General features: G+C 40.2%; 2 protein-coding genes and 1 long non-coding RNA gene across 4 annotated transcripts in view; 1 reads left to right on the top strand and 2 right to left on the bottom strand.

Annotated features, from left to right (window-relative positions):
* Positions 1-17,513, top strand: part of alox12 (arachidonate 12-lipoxygenase) — a 30,612-nt gene extending 13,099 nt beyond the window's left edge. Inside the window, exon 15 of the mRNA XM_074624464.1 lies at positions 15,448-17,513. Coding sequence (XP_074480565.1) covers positions 15,448-15,627 — 180 coding nt within the window. The 3' untranslated portion in view covers positions 15,628-17,513. The remainder of the gene's footprint in view (positions 1-15,447) is intronic.
* On the bottom strand, positions 1,040-1,498 carry LOC141761162 (uncharacterized). Its single transcript, XR_012592539.1, has 2 exons — positions 1,385-1,498; positions 1,040-1,226 (listed from the first exon to the last, which is right to left on the bottom strand). It is a non-coding gene; the product is annotated as an uncharacterized LOC141761162 (long non-coding RNA).
* On the bottom strand, positions 16,934-21,028 carry rnaseka (ribonuclease, RNase K a). 2 transcript variants are annotated; one of them, XM_074624467.1, is made up of 4 exons: positions 20,847-21,028; positions 19,846-19,928; positions 18,510-18,636; positions 16,934-17,939 (listed from the first exon to the last, which is right to left on the bottom strand). In XM_074624467.1, exons 1-4 carry the CDS (start codon positions 20,919-20,921, stop codon positions 17,922-17,924), a joined length of 303 nt encoding a protein of 100 aa, XP_074480568.1. In that variant the 5' UTR covers positions 20,922-21,028; the 3' UTR covers positions 16,934-17,921. The 2 variants fall into 2 exon arrangements, with proteins under 2 accessions (XP_074480568.1, XP_074480566.1); XM_074624465.1 differs by lacking the exon at positions 16,934-17,939 and adding an exon at positions 18,321-18,361.
* Positions 21,029-22,321: the final 1,293 nt, after the last annotated feature.

Raw genomic sequence — 22,321 nt, 5'->3', positions numbered from 1 at the left:
AACAAACTTATAAACCAACATATAAAATCAGTTGCTGTTTATTTTCAGGCTATATGAGAACTCATCAGTTCTTGTCTCCTGATCTACACATCAAACAAAACATTCAATGTTTGTACACATGACACATGCGGTGCAACTTTTTCAACATCAACCGACCAACAAACATGACAAGATGATCTATTTTATTATTTATTTATTTTTAAAAAGAGATGATTTTTTGTAGCAGAAGGTATTTCGACGGGCCTCACAGACCCGTAAGCATTAGTAATCATATATTTGTGAGGACCAGTTTCAGTTTTAGACCAGAAAAGTGAACTCACTTCACTTTTCCATGTAAAAAACCAAGTCATACGCCTCAAAAAGCCCTCTTCAAAGGGGTTAAGACTGATCAGTCCTCACAAGTATACAAGAACTTGTGTGTGTGTGCATTAGTAATCATATATTTGTGAGGACCAGTATCAGTTTTAGACCAGAAAAGTGAACTCAGTTCACTTCACACAGTCAAAAACCAAGTCATACGCCGCCTAAGAGCTGTTTAGGGGGGTTAAGACTGATCAGTCCTCACAAGTATACAAGAACTTGTGTGTGTGTGCATTAGTAATCATATATTTGTGAGGACCACTTTCAGTTTTAGACCAGAAAAGTGAACTCACTTCACTTTTCCATGTAAAAAACCAAGTCATACGCCTCAAAAAGCCCTCTTCAAAGGGGTTAAGACTGATCAGTCCTCACAAGTATACAAGAACTTGTGTGTGTGTGCATTAGTAATCATATATTTGTGAGGACCAGTATCAGTTTTAGACCAGAAAAGTGAACTCAGTTCACTTCACACAGTCAAAAACCAAGTCATACGCCGCCTAAGAGCTGTTTAGGGGGGTTAAGACTGATCAGTCCTCACAAGTATACAAGAACTTGTGTGTGTGTGCATTAGTAATCATATATTTGTGAGGACCACTTTCAGTTTTAGACCAGAAAAGTGAACTCACTTCACTTTTCCATGTAAAAAACCAAGTCATACGCCTCAAAAAGCCCTCTTCAAAGGGGTTAAGACTGATCAGTCCTCACAAGTATACAAGAACTTGTGTGTGTGTGCATTAGTAATCATATATTTGTGAGGACCAGTATCAGTTTTAGACCAGAAAAGTGAACTCAGTTCACTTCACACAGTCAAAAACCAAGTCATACGCCGCCTAAGAGCTGTTTAGGGGGGTTAAGACTGATCAGTCCTCACAAGTATACAAGAACTTGTGTGTGTGTGCATTAGTAATCATATATTTGTGAGGACCACTTTCAGTTTTAGACCAGAAAAGTGAACTCACTTCACTTTTCCATGTAAAAAACCAAGTCATACGCCTCAAACAGCCCTCTTCAAAGGGGTTAAGACTGATCAGTCCTCACAAGTATACAAGAACATGTGTGTGTGTGAGTGTATGTGGTGCGTTTTTTTCGCCTCAGTGTTGAGTCGTGCAGCAGAAGAGCCTCCTGAGCCACTTGTTCTTTTTCTTGGCGATCTGGTTCTGTAGATCAGCCAGCTGGGTCTTCAGGGTGCTCTCCGACTCATTCCACTCCTGCTCCTTTTCACGCAGAGTCTCGTTGAGGTCTTCTGTGGCCTGAAGGAGGGATGACTTGTCCTTCAGCTCCCGCTTAGTCTTCTTCAAAGTAGCCGCGAGAGTGGAGTTCCTCTGTTTTTGCTCAACAAGCTGAGCAACAAAGGAGGCGGTCTGAGCTTCATGCTTTTTAGTCAGATCAGCCATGAGGTCCTTAAGGTGTGCTGAGAGGGATGAATTTTCCTGCTCAGCTTTCTTCAGAGCAGCCGCGAGCTTCTGTTTCTTCTGCCTTTGTCGTTCCAGCTGAGACAGAATGAGGGCGATGTGTTCCTCTGTCGCCGCATTGGTGGTCTCCACTTGCTGCTTCTCCAGCTCTTCTTCGACATGTGCCTCTTCGACATGCGCCTCTTCGACATGCGCCTCTTCCTGCCACCGGATCCGTCCGGCCTCGATCTCACACTCAGCCTTCTCCAGAATAGCCACGAGCTTCTGTTTCTTCTGCTTTTGTTGTTCCAGCTGAGACAGAATGAGGGCCATGTGTTCCTCTGTCGACTCCTGTGCGGTGCTTTTCTTGTTGGAGGGCTGAGTCCGCGGCAATTGTTTGGACTGATCCACAACTTTTGCCAACCCTTCGGTCTCCACTCGCAGCATCTCCAGCTCTTCCTCAACCAGCGCCATGTCCTGCTGCTGGCGCCATCCGGCCAACAGCTCCCACTCGGCCGCCTCCAGAGCATCCAAGAGCTCGGTGTTTCTCAGTTTTTGCTCATGAAGCTGAGCAACAAAGGAGGCAGTCTGACCTTCCAGCTTTCTAGTCAGATCAGCCATGAGCTCCTTGGTGATTTGGATCCGAGCATCCGGCTGGGCAAGATTGGCACCCTGAAGCTGTGCTGAAAAGGATGAATTTCCCTGCTCGGTCTTCTTCAGAACAGCCGTGAGCTTCAGTTTCTTCTGCTTTTGTTGTTCCAGCTGAGACAGAATGAGGTCGATGTATCCCGCTGTCGCCTCCTCGGCGGTGCTTTTCTTGTCTTTACAGAAGAAGCAGGTCTTAGTCCGCGGCGAGTCTTCAGACTGATCCACGACTTTTGACAACCTTTTGGTGTCCACTTGCTGCTTCTCCAGCTCTTCTTCGACCTGCGCCTTGTCCTGCTGCTGGTGCCGTCCGGCCTCGAGCTCCCACTCGGCCGCCTCCAGAGCGGCCGCGAGCTCTGTGTTTCTCAGTTTTTCCACATGAAGCTGAGAAACAAAGCAGGCAGTCTGATCTTCCTGCTTTTTAGTCAGATCAGAGAGGGATGACAACTCCCGCTCGGCCTCCTCCAAAGCAACCACGAGGGCGGTGTTTTCCTCTGTCTGCTCCCGAAGCTCAGCCACAAGGACGGCTCTTGACCTTTTTCTGGTCTCAGGAGGACAAGGAGGAGGCTTGCGACACAGCTTGGCCTGCTCCTCCTGTGCTTGGACAGCTTCTCTCAGCTTGCTCAGTTCACAGTGTATCTTTTGTGATCGAGTCTTCTCGATTTCCAGAGCTTCTTCCAGTTCCAACTCGATGAAGGTTTTATTGACCTTTTCAGCGCAGAGCTCCTGTTGAAGGGCTTTATTCTCTCCCTTCATTTCGTCAAGCAGTATCTGCTGGTCTTTTATGAACAGCCACTGCTTAGCACCTTGTCCATGGGCGTTCTGGAGCGCGCCTCCGAGCCGCTCCAGCTCCGATTTCATGAACTCCATATTCATCTGCATTACTTTTCTCTCACGGCTCCAGTCGACGTCGTCCTGTTCTCGGAGCCGATCGTGGAAACTGGACTGGAGGAGGTTTCTCTCCTCGGGTGCACTTTGGGTTCGCTTCGCCTCGCCGTCCTTCAGTTCACAATTAAACTGACCTTCCGAAGAACCGGAGTGGAAATCTTCTGAAGGGTAAACCTTGGATTCAACGTATTCCGACATGACTTCTGTAGGATATCAGTTGATATTCTCCTCTGTCAATGTTTTTCCGTTTGCAAAGTGCACGAACGTGTGACTGTCAAACTTCTCTGAGTGGAATAATGTCTCTGATTCACACTTGGTGCCAGTCCTGTACTTATACACTAAATATGGCTTTATTACATCATTCCGTTCCATCCTGACATTATGATGTCATATAGCAGAGAGGCTTTGAACTCCAAATGACATCGTTCCATCTATCCTGCAGTCTGCTGTTGCCATGGATACCAGTTTGTTTATGTTTGAATGTATGAATGTGATGCTTTCTGAGGATTTTCTAAAATATGGCAAAGAAAGTACTACAAAGAAATGATGGATGTCACATGCCCACTTTATGATAATCACATGCAGTTTTGAGGGCAAGTCATAGTCAAGTCAGCACACTGACACACTGACAGCTGTTGTATTTTTATGCTAAATGCAGTACCTGTGAGGGTTTCTGGACAATATTTGTCATTGTTTTGTGTTGTTAATTGATTTACAATAATAAATATATACATACATTTATATAAAGCAGCATATTTGCCCACACCCATGTTGATAAGAGTATTAAATACTTGACAAATCTCCCTTTTAAAGGTCCCATATTGTAAAAAGTAAGATTTTCATGTCTTTTATATCATAAAACAGGTTTAAGTGATATATAAATACTGTGAAAGTATCAATACACTCAATCCATTTTATCCACTTTAGACTTTTAGAAAATCTGCAAAATGTTGCTGAAAGAAGGTGTTTTTTTAACTTCTTTTTATGTCCATACATTGTTCTATTAAGTAGGGATGAATAATATTTTTTCGTCCATAGGCCCAGAGAAAACATAAATGTTCAGGGAGGAAAAAAAACATTTATTTATACTTATATTAAGAGAGAAGAGAAGAGAAGTATAGAAAAGGAATTGAAAAACAATAAATAAAGAAAAATAAAATAAAAATGAGAGATAAAGTTAGAAAATCGAAAGAAAGGAATAAAAACAAAATTAGGAATAATAATAAATCAAAAATAAATAGAGAAAAATAAATAGGGAAATGATAATGACAATAATAATAAATAAATAAAAATAAAAATGAGATAAAGTTAGAAAATAGAAATAAAAAAATAGAATAGGAATAATAATAAATAAATCAAAACGAAGGACTTCCGGTGACGCTGGAATGTAGCAGACGTGTTGGCCTCGCTCTCCCGCGAATTCACTCTAAAGCAGTACTTTTCCATAACCCCTGAGATTTAAATAGCATATTTTTGAACAGTACCCGCTATATTAAGCTCCTGCAATACCGGCATAATGTCAAAATCAGCGAAGTCTAGGAAGGGCGATGCCGAAGCTCCGAGTATGTGTGGTAGCGTTAGCTCATGCTTAGCCGACATGGCAGGCCTGCTAGAGGAGCACAGAGCTAGCATCTCCGCCGATTTTAAAACAGTCTTCGCGGCCCTCGAGGTGAAGTTGAACATCACCCAGGCTGCAGTAACAGAGCACGGCCAACGTATAGACTCTCTGGAGTCAAATGCTGATCTGCAAGATCGGAGAATTCAAGCGCGGGAGGAGCGATGCATGGCCCTAGCCGATAGCAACGCCAAGCTAACGGAAAAGACCGTGGACCTGGAAGGTCGGAGCCGGAGGAATAATATCCGCATTGTCGGTCTCTCGGGCTGTATTCGAAACTGCATACTGCATACTACTGAGTAGTATGCAGTATGTGACAGTTAAAGTGATGTATTTAGCAGTATGCTAGACGAGCCTTTAGCCTTTAAACCAGCTCTTAAAGAACAGGACAAAAAAAACAACTTGTACCACTATTACAATATTATCAAAAAATACAACTTTGATTTTGTTGTTTATGTTCTGCTTGTTTACTTTATAAGATACTGCAGGTTTAAACTATTTATTCTGACAGCTCATAGTGAAGTCAGACAAACAGGATCATCAACGAGGAGAGACGGGAAATATAAAACATTCATCCACAACGTTTACTTTACTCAAACTGCTTTTTCAGTTACATAAAAAGGACTGATCTCCCTCCAGATATTAGAGAAATGTTAAAAAAGTGTCATGTTGTCTCATCAGGAATCTCTCCGCCCCGTCAGAAGCTGCTCTTTCCCTCTCCTCTTCCTCTCCTCTCATCTTCCCTCGCCACTCTGCTGCTCTGCAGCCGCTCTGTGAGCGTCACTGGCCGGCTCTCCAGCGAGCTACGCCCGCGGGCGATTGTGGAGCTTTTTAACTCCAAAAAGGCAGATAAACACAGGTTCCTGTTAATTTATAATGGACATCTGTGTTGTGATATTTAAACAAACTATCCGTCAACAAGGAAATCAAAGCCTCTCGTCTACAGACCGGTCTCTAGAGAGCTCCAGCAGCTCATAGCGGTCTCTGAGCGTGACTACCCGGCTTGCTGGCAGCGACCCGGGCAGGCGCTCGCTGGCTGTCGACAACGGTGGAACAAATGTTCGATTCGCCATCTAACTTCGTAAAACTGCCGATATTAATAATCTACACAGTTGATTTCTCGCCTCAAAAACTTTCAGAAGTGAATTTAGTGTTGAAACGGCTACAAAAAACGTAAATAACGAGCAGCTTTTGGCTGCTGTTTTTGTACCCGTAGCCTGTACTGTTCCAGCGCTTTGCATTGTGGGATACAGTAGGCGAGGTAGACTGGTCTGATGCATACTGGAGAATTTTTCCAAATCAGTACGTCATCCGAGTATTTTTGGCATAGGCTACTGGAGATTTTGTTCGCATACTGCATACTACATACTACATTTTGGCCAAATCAGTACCTACTACTAGTATACACTGTGTGCACAATTATTAGGCAAGTGAGTATTTTGACCCTATCATAATTTTTATGCATATTTTCCAACTCCAAGCTGTATAAACTTGAATGCTTATTGGATTTAAGCATATCAAGTGATGTTTATTTGTGTAATGAGGGAGGGTGTGGCCTAAGGAGATGAACACCCTATATCAAGGTGTGCATAATTATTAGGCAGCTTCTTTTCCTCAGGCAAAATGGGCCAAAAAAGAGATTTAACTGACTCTGAAAAGTCAAAAATTGTAAAAAGTCTTTCAGAGGGATGCAGCACTCTTGAAATTGCTGAGATATTGGGGGGTGATCACGGAACCATCAAACTTTTTGTTGCAAATAGTCAACAGGGTCGTGAGAAACGTGTTGAGAAAAAAAGACGCAAATTAACTGCCAAAGATTTGAGAAGAATCAAACGTGAAGCTACCAGGAACCTGTTATCCTCCAGTGCTGTCATATTCCAGAACTGCAACCTACCTGGAGAGCCCAGAAGTACAAAGTGTTCAGTGCTCAGAGATATGGCCAAGGTAAGGAAGGCTGAAACCCGACCACCACTGAACAAGACCCATAAGTTGAAACGTAAAGACTGGGCCAAGAAATATCTGAAGACAGATTTTTCAAAGGTTGTACGGACTGATGAGATAAGAGTGACTCTTGATGGACCAGATGGATGGGCCCGTGGCTGGATCAGTAACGGGCACAGAGCTCCACTTCGTCTCAGACGCCAGCAAGGTGAAGGTGGGGTACTGGTATGGGCTGGTATTATTAAAGATGAGCTAGTTGGACCTTTTCGGATTGAAGATGGACTCAAAATCAACTCCCAAACCTACTGCCAGTTTTTAGAAGACACTTTCTTCAAGCAGTGGTACAGGAAAGAGTCTGCATCTTTCAAGAAGACCATGATTTTTATGCAGGACAATGCTCCATCGCATGCATCGAAGTACTCCACTGCGTGGCTAGCCAGTAAAGGCCTTAATGATGAAAGAATAATGACATGGCCCCCTTCCTCACCTGACCTAAACCCTATTGAGAACTTGTGGGCCCTTCTTAAACGGGAGATTTACGGGGAAGGAAAACAGTACACCTCTCTGAACAGTGTCTGGGAGGCTGTGGTTGCTGCTGCACAAAAAGTTGATCGTCAACAGATAGAGAAACTGACAGACTCCATGAATGGAAGGCTTATGACTGTTATTCAAAAGAAGGGTGGCTATATTGGTCACGGATTTTTTTTTTTAAATGTCAGAAATGTTAATTTATAAATTTTGAGTTGTTTGTTTATTATTCTCACTTTAACAGATGAAAATCAACAAGTGAGATGGGAACATTTTTGTTTTTCATTTAGTTGCATAATAATCCTGCACACTAATAGTTGCCCAATAATTGTGCACACATAGATATTCTCCTAAGAAAGCCAAAACCTCACTTTTACTTTCTTAAATATTCAGGTTTGAGGTTCATTAACATTTTGGATTGACCGAGAGCACTGTAGTTGTTCAATAATAAAATTAATCCTCAAAAATACAACTTGCCTAATAATTGTGCACACAGTGTAGTATGCGGTTTCGAATACAGCCCCGGAGTCTATCGAGGGGCTCCGACCTACGAACTTCTTCTCAGAACTCCTGGTTGAGTTGCTTGGCGACCAGGTTCTTCGATCTCCTCCCGAACTTGACCGCGCGCACAGGTCGCTGGTAGCCAAGCCTCAGCTGGGGTCTCAGCCTCGGCCTCGGCCTGTAATCATCCGGCTTCACCGCTACCAAACCAAGGACCTAATCGTCCGCGAAGCACGCAAGAGGCGAGGCCACCTCCAGTACCGTGGGACGCCCGTTCAGATTTTCCGAGTAGATGAGTACCGAGACGTCATGGCTAAGTTGTACAACTTAGGCCTCAGACCGGCGCTTCTGTTTCCAGCTCGCCTGCAGACCACGCTGGAAAGCGGAGCTAAGAGGTTCCCTTCGGCTGGGGAGGCTGCGGCCTTCGCGGCTAATTACCAACAAGAGCAGGTGGTCCGCTAGCTTAGCTGCGTGCACTGCCTTGTTTACATGCTCTCTGAAGTACTCATGGATTTCATAAGAGCACAATGAACCACCGTACTGAGAGTACACATATCTCACTGTTCTACTTGGCTGGGGCCGACACGGCAGGACATAATGTTCTGCATATGTGAACCTTGTTCTTCCATTGGAGCTACTGCTCCGCTAGCCATCAGGACACCATAAACTGGGCGACCAACTTTACATCGATGTGCATAGCTGCAGACGCACTGACTGTTCCACTGTTAGTGTTCTCCAACGTTACACAATGTCTCTTTTATTATGACTTTCTGTCCATGTTATGGAACACTACTGTTTTCAACATAACTAGTTCAGTATTGATTAACCTCACCGCAGGTCTAATAATCCATTGTTGGTAATGTCCTGCAATGTTCTATACTGCCTATTTCCATGAGTAAGCTCAGACTTTGTTCTTAAAGTATATACATATATATATTTTATTTTTATTTTATTATTATTTTTTTTTATTACACATATATCTTTGCTTCTTTCTCTACTATTATTATTCATTTTTGTATCTCTATCTTTTATTTCCTTGTACTATTATATTTTTACTACAGAATTTATAGCTAAGATATGCTGCAGTGCGGCCTTATTTTTTTTTATACCATTAATGCACAAAGACAATGCTAATACTTAACATTACCTCTTGTTATACTACTGGCTATATCGCCGCGGCACCTGCTCCGGTTCTCGTTTTTTTTCTTCTCTCTCGTCTTACCCTGTTGTGCTCGGTCTCTAATAGAGCTATTCAAGTACTGATAGAGTCTCCTGGTTTACACCATTGGTAATGTTCCCTAACGTTCTATATTGCCTTATACCATGGGTAAACCTAAGTTGTGTTCTCGAGGCAGTCTACCTGTTGTTCTTTCACTTCACTGCTATTACTTTCTTTGCGCGGAATCGGTAAAGTTATTGTTCATATACTGTTCATAACGGTTTACATTTGTTAATGTGTGGGTTTAAATGAAAAGATGTGGGTGCCGAGACGTCTTTAGAAGGAAAGCTGACAAAGAAAGGTATGTTGGTGCCAATTTATTTGGCAGAAACGGTTTTTATTATGGGAAATAGAGAGATAGGGGGTTGGGTTTGTCTGGCGGGGAGGGATAGCACAGGGAGGGTGAGCCAGACTGGGGTGGTTGGGATGACCTCTTTTGCTTGTCTACTCTTCATCTGGGAGTCCTTGTTGGTTGGACTCACGTACACTACCTTGTGTGTTTTTGTATGTTGCACTTTTTTTCTTTATTATTGTTTGTTGCTGGCACTCTAGGACCGACCTGGCACCTTGTCTAGTATCCCTCATATCCTTCCACTCCTTAAATATTTTGGCGCGCTCTCGGGTTTTAAATTAAATATAAAAAAACCTGAATGTTTTCCTATTAACCAACTGGCTGCTGATTTACCGCCGCCGTCAATACCTTTTAAATGATCTAAGACAGGATTTAAATATCTAGGCATCGTTATCACCAGATCTATCCGCTCGCTACAGGAACAAAACCTTACAGCACTCACGGCGGCAGTCAAATCTGATTTACAGAGGTGGAGCCGTCTACCGCTTTCTTTAGCGGGAAGGGTACAAACCATCAAAATGAACATCTTACCTAGGTACTTGTATATATTTCAGTGTCTTCCTATCTTTCTACTTAGATCGTTTTTGAACTCTGTCGACAGTATTATATCTTCATTCATCTGGGCCGGTAGGCACGCGAGAATCGGTAGAACGCTGCTACAGAGGAACAGGTCGCTGGGCGGGCTCAGTTTACCTAACCTCCTTGGTTATTACTGGGCCACCAACGTGCACAAGATCATGCTTTGGTTCACTCCATCCCGTGGCAGTTGGTGTCAGATTGAGGTTGGCTCTTTCACTTCCTCCTTGCTTTAAGCCCTGGCTTGCAGCACCCTGCTCCTCTCCCCTTCGCCTTACACGTCTAACCCCATCGTTATAGGCACTCTAAAAATTTGGGCACAGATTAGGCGGCGCTTTGGATGGCTTACTCTTCCTCAGGCGACCCCGATCTGCAATAATCATCTGTCCTTACCAGCTGGAATTGATCCTAGGTTTACCTCGCTGGAGAGGAAGGGCATCCACTGCCTGGAAAACTTGTATGTAGACAACCTGTTCACTAGCTTCGATCAATTGCGTGTTGCTTATAGTGTAGGTAGCTCTGACTTTTTTAGATACTTTCAGCTACGCAATTTCGCTAGAACTCACTCCCCCCAGTTTTACCCAGACAGATTAGATGATAGATGTGATAGATGCTCACAAGCCCCCCGTGATCTGACTCATATGTTCTGGTCGTGCCCCAAATTGGCTCAATTCTGGCAACTGTTTTTGATGCGGTCTCAGAAATCGTAGGGATCAAAATCCCCTTTTTATACTTTTTATTTTATATTGCTTTAGGTTTATGTATTACGGTTTTATTATTATTTATATGTGTATGTATACATGTGTACAGCATATGGGCATATATAGGTGTGTGTAGGTATTTATACCCCTTTTCGCTCTATTCACTATTATTGTTATTTCTTTTATCCATCTATTTATATATTTATTTCCTTTTTGTTTTCCCTTCTCTGGGATTATTCAATGTAATTCCATGTGTACATCACCAAACTTTCCATTTGTACCACATTATCTCCCTCACTACGAAGAGGAACAGGGGGGGGGTTAGGATATATGGGTCTAGGATAACACTGTTTCAAACATATTAATAATATAATTTCTTTACAGTTGTACTGCTCCATTGTACTTTTTGTGCCAATAATTTTTTTTAACATAAATCAAAATGAAATAGATAAAAATAAATAGGGAAAAATAATAATAATAACAAATAAATAAAATAAAATAAAATAAAGAGAAACAAAGTAAATAGTGATAATAAATCACAACAAATAAATAATTACCAACAGAATGAATAGAAGAATAAAAAATAAAAATTCCCAAGTTGTACATATTAATTTAGTTCACATCAATTAAGAAAAATGAACTTATTGGAGACCACTTCGTTATGAATACATCTGTCCTTAGTTGTAACCTTGCAGTGATGTTTTCCATGTAGTAAAAGTAAGGTGTTTTTAATTTAATTATTTTCTTTGTAACTCCAGATAAAAACAAACTTATATAACCAACATATAAAATCAGTTGCTGTTTATTTTCAGGCTATATGAGAACTCATCAGTTCTTGTCTCCTGATCTACACATCAAACAAAACATTCAATGTTTGTACACATGACACATGCGGTGCAACTTTTTCAACATCAACCGACCAACAAACATGACAAGATGATCTATTTTATTATTTATTTATTTTAAAAAGAGATCATTTTTTGTATCAGAAGGTATTTCGACGGGCCTCACAGACCCGTTAGCATTAGTAATCATATATTTGTGAGGACCAGTTTCAGTTTTAGACCAGAAAAGTGAACTCACTTCACTTTTCCAAGTAAAAAACCAAGTCATACGCCTCAAAAAGCCCTCTTCAAAGGGGTTAAGACTGATCAGTCCTCACAAGTATACAAGAACTTGTGTGTGTGTGCATTAGTAATCATATATTTGTGAGGACCAGTTTCAGTTTTAGACAGGAAAAGTGAACTCAGTTCACTTCACACAGTCAAAAACCAAGTCATACGCCGCCTAAGAGCTGTTTAGGGGGTTAAGACTGATCAGTCCTCACAAGTATACAAGAACATGTGTTTGTGTGAGTGTATGTGGTGCGTTTTTTTCGCCTCAGTGTTGAGTCGTGCAGCAGAAGAGCCTCCTGAGCCACTTGTTCTTTTTCTTGGCGATCTGGTTCTGTAGATCAGCCAGCTGGGTCTCCAGGGTGCTCTCCGACTCATTCCACTCCTGCTCCTTTTCACGCAGAGTCTCGTTGAGGTCTTCTGTGGCCTGAAGGAGGGATGACTTGTCCTTCAGCTCCCGCTTAGTCTTCTTCAGAGTAGCCGCGAGAGTGGAGTTCCTCTCTTTTTCCTCAACAAGCTGAGCAACAATGGAGGCGGTCTGAGCTATATGCTTTCTGGTCAGATCAGCCATGAGGTCCTTGTTGGCTTGGATCCGAGCCTGCAGCTGGGCAATATTGACACCCTTAAGCTGTGCTGAGAGGGATGAATTTTCCTGCTCGGCCTTCTCCAGAGCAGCCGCGAGCTTCTGTTTCTTCTGCCTTTGTTGTTCAAGCTGAGACACAATGAGGGCGACGTATTCCTCTTTCGCCGCATTGGTCTCCACTCGCTGCTTCTCCAGCTCTTTTTTGACATGCGCCTCTTTCTCCCACCGGATCCGTCCGGCCTCGAGCTCACACTCAGCCTTCTCCAGAGCAGCCTCAAGCTTCTGTTTCTTCTTCTTTTCTTGTTCCAGCTGAGACAGAATGAGAGCGATGTGTTCCTCTGTCGACTCCTGGGTGGTGCTTTTCTTTTTTTTGCAGATGAAGGAGGGCTTAGTCCGCCTCAATTGTTCGGACTGATCCACAACTTTTGCCAACCCTTCGGTCTCCACTCGCAGCTTCTCCAGCTCTCATCGACCAGCGCCATGTCCTGCTGCTGGAACTCCAGCTCTTCATCGACCAGCGCCATGTCCTGCTGCTGGCGCCGTCCGGCCTCCAGCTCCCACTCGGCCTCCTCCAGAGCGTCCAAGAGCTCGGTGTTTCTCCGTTTTTGCTCATGAAGCTGAGCAAGATTGGCACCCTGAAGCTGTGCTGAGAGGGATAACTTTTCCCGCTCGGCCTCCTCCAGAGCGGCCGCGAGGGTGGAGTTTCTCTGTGTCTGCTCCTCAAGTTGAGCAACAAAGGAGGCAGTCTGATCTTCATGCTTTCTATTCAGATCAGCCATGAGATCCTTGGTGGTTTGGATCCGAGCATCCGGCTGGGCAAGATTGGCACCCTGAAGCTGTGCTGAGAGGGATGAATTCTCCCGCTCGGCCTTCTTCAGAGCAGCCGCGAGCTCCTGTTTCTTCTGCCTTTGTCGTTCCAGCTCAGACTCAATACGGTCAATGTATTGCGCTGTCGCCTCCTCGGCGGTGCTTCTCTTGTCTTTACAGAAGAAGCAGGGCTTAGTCTGCGGCGAGTGTTCAGACCGATCCACGACTTTTGCCTTCTTTGTGAGGGTGTTGGTCTCCGGCAGGGCTGCGTTGCAAGCCTCCTCCTTGGCCTGCTCCTCCTGTGCTTGGACAGCTTCTCTCAGCTTGCTCAGTTCACAGTGTAGCTTTTGTGATTGAGCCTTCTCGATTTCCAGAGCTTCTTCCAGTTCCAACTCGATGAAGGTTTTAGGCAGCTTATCAGCGCAGAGCTCCTGTTGAAGGGCTTTATTCTCTCCCTCCATCTTGTCAAGCTGGAGCTGCTGGTCTTTTATGATCTGCCTCTGCCTATCACCGTGTCCCTGGATGTCCTGGAGCGCGCCGCCGAGCCTCTCCAGCTCCAATTCCATGACCTCCATATTGTACTGCATTACTGCTCTCTCACGGCTCCAGACGCTGTACTCCTGTTCTCGGAGCCGTTTGTGTAAATTGGTCTGGATGAGGTTTCTCACCTCGGGTGCACTTTGGGTGAGCCTCTCCTCGTCTTCTGAAGGGTAATCCTTGGATTCAACGTATTCCGACATGACTTCTGTAGGATATCAGTTGATATTCTCCTCTGTCAATGTTTTTCCGTTTGCAAAGTGCACGAACGTGTGACTGTCAAACTTCTCTGAGTGGAATAATGTCTCTGATTCACACTTGGTGCCAGTCCTGTACTTATACACTAAATATGGCTTTATTACATCATTCCGTTCCATCCTGACATTATGATGTCATATGGCAGAGAGGCTTTGAACTCCAAATGACATCTTCCATCTATCCTGCAGTCTGCTGTTGCCATGGATACCAGTTTGTTTATGTTTGAATGTATGAATGTGATGCTTTCTGAGGATTTTCTAAAATATGGCAAAGAAAGTACTACAAAGAAATGATGGATGTCACATGCCCACTTTATGATAATCACATGCAGTTTTGAGGGCAAGTCATAGTCAAGTCAGCACACTGACACACTGACAGCTGTTGTATTTTTATGCTAAATGCAGTACCTGTGAGGGTTTCTGGACAATATTTGTCATTGTTTTGTGTTGTTAATTGATTTACAATAATAAATATATACATATATTTGCATAAAGCAGCATATTTGCCCACACCCATGTTGACAAGAGTATTAAATACTTGACAAATCTCTCTTTTAAAGGTCCCATATTGTAAAAAGTGAGATTTTCATGTCTTTTATATTATAAAACAGGTTTAAGTGATATATAAATGCTGTGAAAGTATTGAAAGGTTCAATCCACAGAGAAACACACACAGTCCGCATTCAGAAACTGTGTCTTTCAAACAAGCCGTCAGGATTTCTGTCCATCTGTGATGTCACAAATAAACAATATATAGACCATAGATATAAAACTGTTTTATATTTAAACCATTTCACAGTTTTAAACATAAATATTCTAAGTGTGTCCCAGTTTATTTCCTGTGGTAGTGTATGTGAATGACATCCGCTGACAGGAAGTAAACAGCTGTTGCCTAGCAACGCAATTCCGTTGCAATTAGTTAAAACGGAGCGTTTCAGACGCATACAGGCATATTCAGGCAGACAGTATGAGGAAAATAAAGGGTTTTATGGAGATTAAAGCATGTAAACATGTTCTGGTAAAAACATAAAATACAAGCATGAACCTGAAAATGAGCACGATATGTCCTCTTTAAGGTACATTTTGAACAGATAAAAAATGTGCGATTAATTTGAGATTAGTCGCGATTAACTATGGATAATCATTTGATTAATTGCGATTAAATATTTTAATCGTATGACATCCCTAGTATTTAGTAATAATAACAAGAAAATATGTCATAATAACATAAAATTAGCTCATTATTTTTATTCAGCTTCACCTTTTCAGTCTCATTACCACTGACTTTGCACAGTGTCTTTCAGACAGCACATATAGAGGCCGTAATGTTCGTGAATATTTTAGAAAATATACATAATGTGTTATATTAGTTATTTCAATCCACGTTAGCTCCTCTTTCTTCAGTTTCAGCTTCCTGTTTTCTCTCCTGCCTAGATTCCTTTGGGCCAATACACAGAGGAGCACTTCACGGAGGGGCAGGCCCAGGAGCTGATTGACAGGTTCAGAGCGGAGCTGAAAGAGATCGAGGGCCACATCATGAGTCAGAACGAAGGACTGGAGCTTCCGTACCTCTTCCTGCTGCCCAGCCGCATAGAAAACAGCATCACTATATAGAAAGACTTTCATCCCCCCCGTCCGTACGGTATGTGGTAGTATGGCGCACACCGGACACCTCTGAGATTTGTTTTCACCTTGACCTTAAATTATTTTTTTAGTTGATAATTGTTTGAAGAATTGTATCTACTGTGATATATGGAAGCCCTGAGGGCAAAAGAGAAAATTTTCTACGTTGGATTTAAATTGTTTTCTCTCCTGTGTTTATGATTAAAGAGCAGATGGAAAAAGGTTTCGCCAGGATAATCTTTTAATTAATTAATTAAATCTTTTTTTTAATCTGTAAAAACAGGTGTAAAAAAGCATTCAGGTTTTCTTCAAGGTGAGTTTTAATTTACATAACTTGTTAACACACAATATATATATGTACCTTGTGTTTAAATTTAAATTCACCTGGAAGAAAACATGAATACTTATAGTCCTATTTAGAGGTGTATGGAGGACCACAAGAGTCACGGAAATAGTAATTTAATTGATTGATAACTAATTGTACAATAACAATAGGCATTCCTAAATTTGTTTACAGATTTATTTATTAATCTAGGAATATTTGGACTAAATTACAAAGACATTATTTTACATTTTAATGGGCAATACAAATAATTATAAAAAATGATTTACTAATTAATTAATCCATCGATAAATAGTTCAAATGAAAAAGGGATTTACAAAAAACACCATAAAACAGTCAATAAGTGCATCATTTCAAAATACATTTCATAAATATATAATGGAATAACAAATGTATGAATGGCTATTTTTATTGTATTAGTTATTAATCAATTAAATTCTTTATTATTATTATTTTTATTTATGAGATGCTTTATTACTACTTCTGTGACTCTTGTGGTTCTCCATAGTGGTTCACTTTTTATATATATATATATATATATATATATATATTTATTTATTTTTTTCATTTGGTGAAAAAAAAAGTTCTTTTGGTGATAAAAAAAATAAAACGTTTTTTTCATTCTCTGAATTAATTTGGTAAAAAAAAAAAAACACCCACCAAAACATTTTTTTTTTTTTCATCTGGTGAAAATAGTTTTTTTTTTTTTTTTCATTTTGTGAAAAAAAAAAGAAATTAATTTGTGGATTCGGTTGAATTCTTTCTAAAAATCTAGTGTACTCTTGTTAGTTTCTCAGCATTACCAACCCGACCTTTAAGTCATAAACACAGGAGAGAAAACAATTTAACTTACAAAAGGGTAACCAGAATTTATTTTTCTTCTGGTTTGCCTCTCAGGGCTTAAACGTAATGATTCAATGTTGTAAAAAAAACAAACGTGAGAAAGTCCAAGTAGGGGGAAAATACTTTATTTGTATGAATATGTGACCATTTATGATTTCTATGACATGTTTAATTGAACAGGCGATGTACCATAAAGTTTATTTAATGGTTTCAGCATCTACCACAGCCTTTCTTCTTTTCTTTTTAACCGAATTGCAAGCATAGTTGAAGCATGAAATATACCTTTCTGAGTAAAATGTTGTAGACATCTCTGAAAAGTTAATATCAGGTGGTCAACATGGACCTGGAGTCAGTGGATTGCTGGAGAAAGACCAAGAAGGACATTTACATCTGACACCAGAGACGCTGGTTACCGTCTCCCTCCATATGCAACCGCCTGTTATCATGTGACTGAAGGTCCATCACAGCTGAGCAACATCCACCCACTGATGAAGACCGTGAGATGCGGATGAAAGCTCGTACATACAAGCTCATTTTGTTGGGCTAAACTTGGATTCTTTTTGTAATGGCACTCTTTTGATTTTATTATATACAGCAGATATTTTCATGTATAGGTATTTAACATTTTTCTAGATAAGCTTTGAAGAAGTGAAAAATTCAGACTTGTGATAAATAAAAACAATCGAATCAAGCTGACTCCACATCCCTTTATGTTCGAAATGGATGCTGGATTGCAACCTTTGACACTTGATTTTAATGAGCAGCATTGCAAAACACGACTGGCAATAATCAGAAATACATTCTCTTGTCAAGACAAAATAATTTACAACCTTTTCATTTTTTTTTTTTAACAAGAATAATCTCCGAGACTCGCTCCAGTCGGTAGCTTTTACGACAAACAATCAAATCATTTCAGCACTTGTGATCAGAGGTAGAATTAATCTCATCTTAAATACATAAAGGTGCAAAACATCATAGTTTAAACGTAGTTTATCATTAGGAATCAATAAACCCTGAGATTAAACCCTGAAGTCAGTGATCGGAGAACAGGTGAGCGTCCAGTGCTGCTGGGAGCTCTTCTTCAGTCCAGCAGGTGGCACTAGTGCACCAGGTACTCCTGAAGAAGAACAAGTCAAACATTAAAGTTGCATGCATTATCTTGCTGTATTATAACAAAAATGTCATGAAAAGTAAATGATGTTTGTCACAAAGTCTTCAGATTGTACTGATCAAATCTGAAGTCGATCGGGTGATATCTCTAGGAGGAGTTCGTTAAAGAACAGTGCCTGGAAATGGCAAAAAAAATAACCCTAAAATAGCACATTCACTTCAAAATAGCCGACTTCCTGTTGGGTTTACGGTATACCTCCAAGAGGCTTTTCTGTACGTCTCAACATGTTACATATACCCACCAAATTTCATACATCTTGGTGAAACCACAATGAGGGGCTCAATTCTAGCAATTTGTCACCTCCGTGCAAGAGACCCAGAAAATATAAAATTTTTCACCCGTGGTCAGTCTCCGAGCACCTTTAGCTCCTAAAAAATACAATTAATTGGCATAAATAATAATAATAAACACTACTACAGTTTCAATAGGGTCTTCTGATCATAAAGTGTGTTATATTAAATGTTTAAACTGACAAGATTTTAACTAACAAAAAAAAAGCCAAATAAATTAAATCACCTTCTGCCTGTTGAGCTTTATCTGGCAGCAGGAGAACGCTCCAACCACGACGTAGATACCAGCTGCTATGAAGCAGTTGTAGCCCACCTTGTTGTACGCGGCGTAGATCATCTGAGGAGGGTTCGTACTGAAGGGGGGTGGGGGAGACACAACAACATGTTCATTAAATACACTTTACTGCTGTCATGTATGCATGTGTGTCTGTGTGTGTGTTGAAGGTGCAATGTGTAAGATCTGGCCAGAATTTGACTTTAAAGGTCCCATATTGTAAAAAGTGCGATTTTCATTTCTTTTATATTATAAAGCAGGTTTAAGTGCTATATAAATACTGTTAAACTATCAAAACGCTCAATATACGGAGAAATACACACAGCCCGTATTCAGAAATGGTGCGTTTGAAACAACCCGTTAGGATTTCTGTCCATTTGTGATGTCACAAATATACAATATTTAGACCGTTACACGGTTTTAAACGTAAACATTCTAAATTTGTCCCAGTTTATTTCTTGTTGCAGTGTATGTAAATAACATCAGCTGACAGGAAGTAAACATGGACCCAAACTGTTGCCTAGCGACGCAATTCCGTTGCAATTCCATTGAAATGCACTAAAACGGAGCGTTTCAGACAGGAGGGTAAATACAGGTATATTCAGGCAGACAGTTTGAGGAAAATAATGTGTTTTTTGAACATTACAGGACGTAAACATGTTCTAGTAGAAACACAAAATACAAGTATGAACCTGAAAATGAGCATGATATGGGACCTTTAAAGCATTGAACAGAATGTGACGAGGTCACACTGTTGACGTTATGTCAAAGACATCCATGTATTGTGTTGCAGAGATATCTACTGAAATGAGCCGGCTATCCGACCTATCCTGTCTTGTAATACCACTCGTATGCCATAGACTGTATATATAAGAAGTGGACGTAGTCACCGTGATGTCACCTGTTGGTTTGTGGACTGCCGTTTAGAAGCCTCGAGTTATTGGCACAGTAAACACACAGATGACTCATGTAAACTATAGGACGCAACACGTAAATATTATATGATAGCAGTGTTATTTTGACTGACTCTAGCGGTTTGGTTAAATTTTGTGTATTCTTGCCTTGCTGTTAGTTAGTAGTTGGCTTTTCTTTTTTTTTAATATATATAACTGATGACTGTAAAATTTAAATTGAATGGACCCAGTAGTAGAGGTGAAATGCTGCCCCCTATTTGTTTGAAGCAGGTGTTACACATTGCACCTTTAAGTAAAGAGATGTATACAAGCCTCAGTGCAGCTGTATAGTGCAGAGATCTGAAGTGAAGGGTAGTAGACAGTAGAAGACTTACTCTTTGAAGGTCTCGTTAACGGTCACAGAAACATCTTCAATCAGTATCGCTGAATGTGTGGTGAAGAAAATCCCCAACATGGCCTGAGAGACAGAGACACAGAGAAGAATGAGGTCCTACAGTCAACATGGCAGCGTTGATAGGTAAAGTCTAACTATATAATGTAAAGTCTAACTATATAATGTAAAGTCTAACTATAGATTACATTAAAACGGAAAACACTATTTTACATAGTTTGGATACTTGGATAGTTGGTAAAAACATTTTAGGCCATATATATACACACACACAAATATATATACACATACAGTATATACATATGCATACATATACTGTATACACATACATATAAACATATTTACACACATATATACATATACATACAGTATATACTTGCATACATACATATACTGTATACACATACACATTTCTGTACACGTATACACATATGCATACACACACATATATATATACATATATATACATATATATATATACACATATATACACATATATATATATATACACATATACATACATATATATATATATACACACATATATATATATATGTGTGTATGCATATCTGTATAGGTGTACATATATGTATACACACTCACACACTTTACATTATATATATATATTATATTATATATTATATTTAATATATATATATATATATAATTATATATATATTATAGATAATATATTATCTATATATATATTATAATATATATATATAATATGTATAAAATATATAATATATAACTCAGTTTGAGCACATACTGTTTTAAAGTAGTGTTCAACTTTATGGTCACCGGAAGTTGTAATCTGTGGTTCTGTGTTTGTGATATTTACATCAGTGAGAGTAGAAACTAAACACAAAACAACTCACAACAAGGAACCTCGTTTAGACGCGTCTCAGCAGACTGAGTTGAGTTTTATCAGCAGACTGTAGAACATGAAGTCACCAGAATGAAACAGTAAAGATAAACTCTCACCAGCATGATAACTCCCCATATGCTCAGCACCATCCCGCAGGCGGCCAGTTTAGGTCCACAGATCAGCCCTCTCATTGTTAGTCTCGGTTCTGGTTCTAAAGAGAAACTGGTTTCTGGTTTAACAGTCAAACAGTCACTGGTTCATCAGCTGACTGGGACCAGCACCGGATGTTCACACCGGAAGTTCACACCGGAAGTTCAACAGCTGGTCACAAAAAAAAGTGAATTACTGACTTAAATATTTAATTTAAATATGCCGAATTATATATATTTCATTTGATGATTAGATGTACGCTAAATCAAACGCAAATATGTACATTATTATAAAAATGACTCGTCTTAACCTGATGTATAAATCACGACGCTGATGCTGCGTTCAGGTAATGTCGGTAAAATGGGAAGAACAGGAAACCCCCCTCTACCTTGTGGTTACGTCACACTAGATAATTGGTATGCCTCAGTCATTGGTATGTGTTTATCTATAAAAGCATTCTGGGTTTAGTTCCTTCTTACTTGTTTTCTCTTTTAAAAAAGGAAAACTGGAAGCCATAATCTTCATTCGATGGACATTTTACAATTTGCAGTTCCCAAAGTAGGAAAGAAAGCTTTTAGGTTTTCGGCACCTAGTGCGTGGAATAATGTACAATCTGATCTTCAACTTCAAAACGTAGTTACCTTGAATGAATTTAAGGCTCTGGTGAAATCGCTGCAGCCTAGGTTGTCTGTGTGCAAGTGTATATATTAGCGCCATACTGGCAAGACTGGCCTGACTTTTTTCTCTCGTAAAGTTATGACTTTTTCTTGTAATATTAAGTCATAACTTTACGAGAAAAAAAGTTGTAATATTACAAGAATAAAGTCATAACTTTACGAGAAAAAAGTCATGATATTACGAGAATAAAGTCGTAACATTTTGAGAATAAAGTCATAACTTTACGAGAAACAAAGTCATGATATTACGAAAAAAAAGTCATAACTTTACGAGAAAAAAAGAAAATAGCACGTAAAATTACTACTTTATAATATTATGACTTTATTCTCATATTACGACTTTTCTTCTTGTAAACCGTTGACTTTTTTTCTCATAATATTATGACTTTATTCTCGAAATCTCAGATGTTTTTCCCCTCAATGTGGCCGTAATACTCCGTCGTAGAATATAAAATGACTTGTTGAATATCGGTTGAAAAATGTAGACATTATCGTCCACTTCTATTTATTTATGGCACCAGTCTTGCCCTTTCCAATATGGCGGCGACGTTAACTAATAATTATCAAGAAGGCATTTATTTTGAAAAGGGAGTGACAGGAAGTCCCCAGAGTTGAATTTCCTTTTCCCAACTTTTTTTTTCCTTGTAGCGTGAAATTCCTAAAGTTTGTGTCTTTTGTTTGTATGTCTGGACCGAGAGTGAGTGGAAATCTGGCACCATAAGAGCCCAAAAAATGAGAATAAAGTCAGAAGTTTACGAGGAAAA

Source organism: Sebastes fasciatus, chromosome 22 (assembly GCF_043250625.1).
Source record: "Sebastes fasciatus isolate fSebFas1 chromosome 22, fSebFas1.pri, whole genome shotgun sequence".
Classification (NCBI taxonomy): domain Eukaryota; kingdom Metazoa; phylum Chordata; class Actinopteri; order Perciformes; family Sebastidae; genus Sebastes; species Sebastes fasciatus.
Note: the sequence above shows the minus strand (reverse complement) of the source record. Positions and strands in the feature narration are given on the sequence as shown.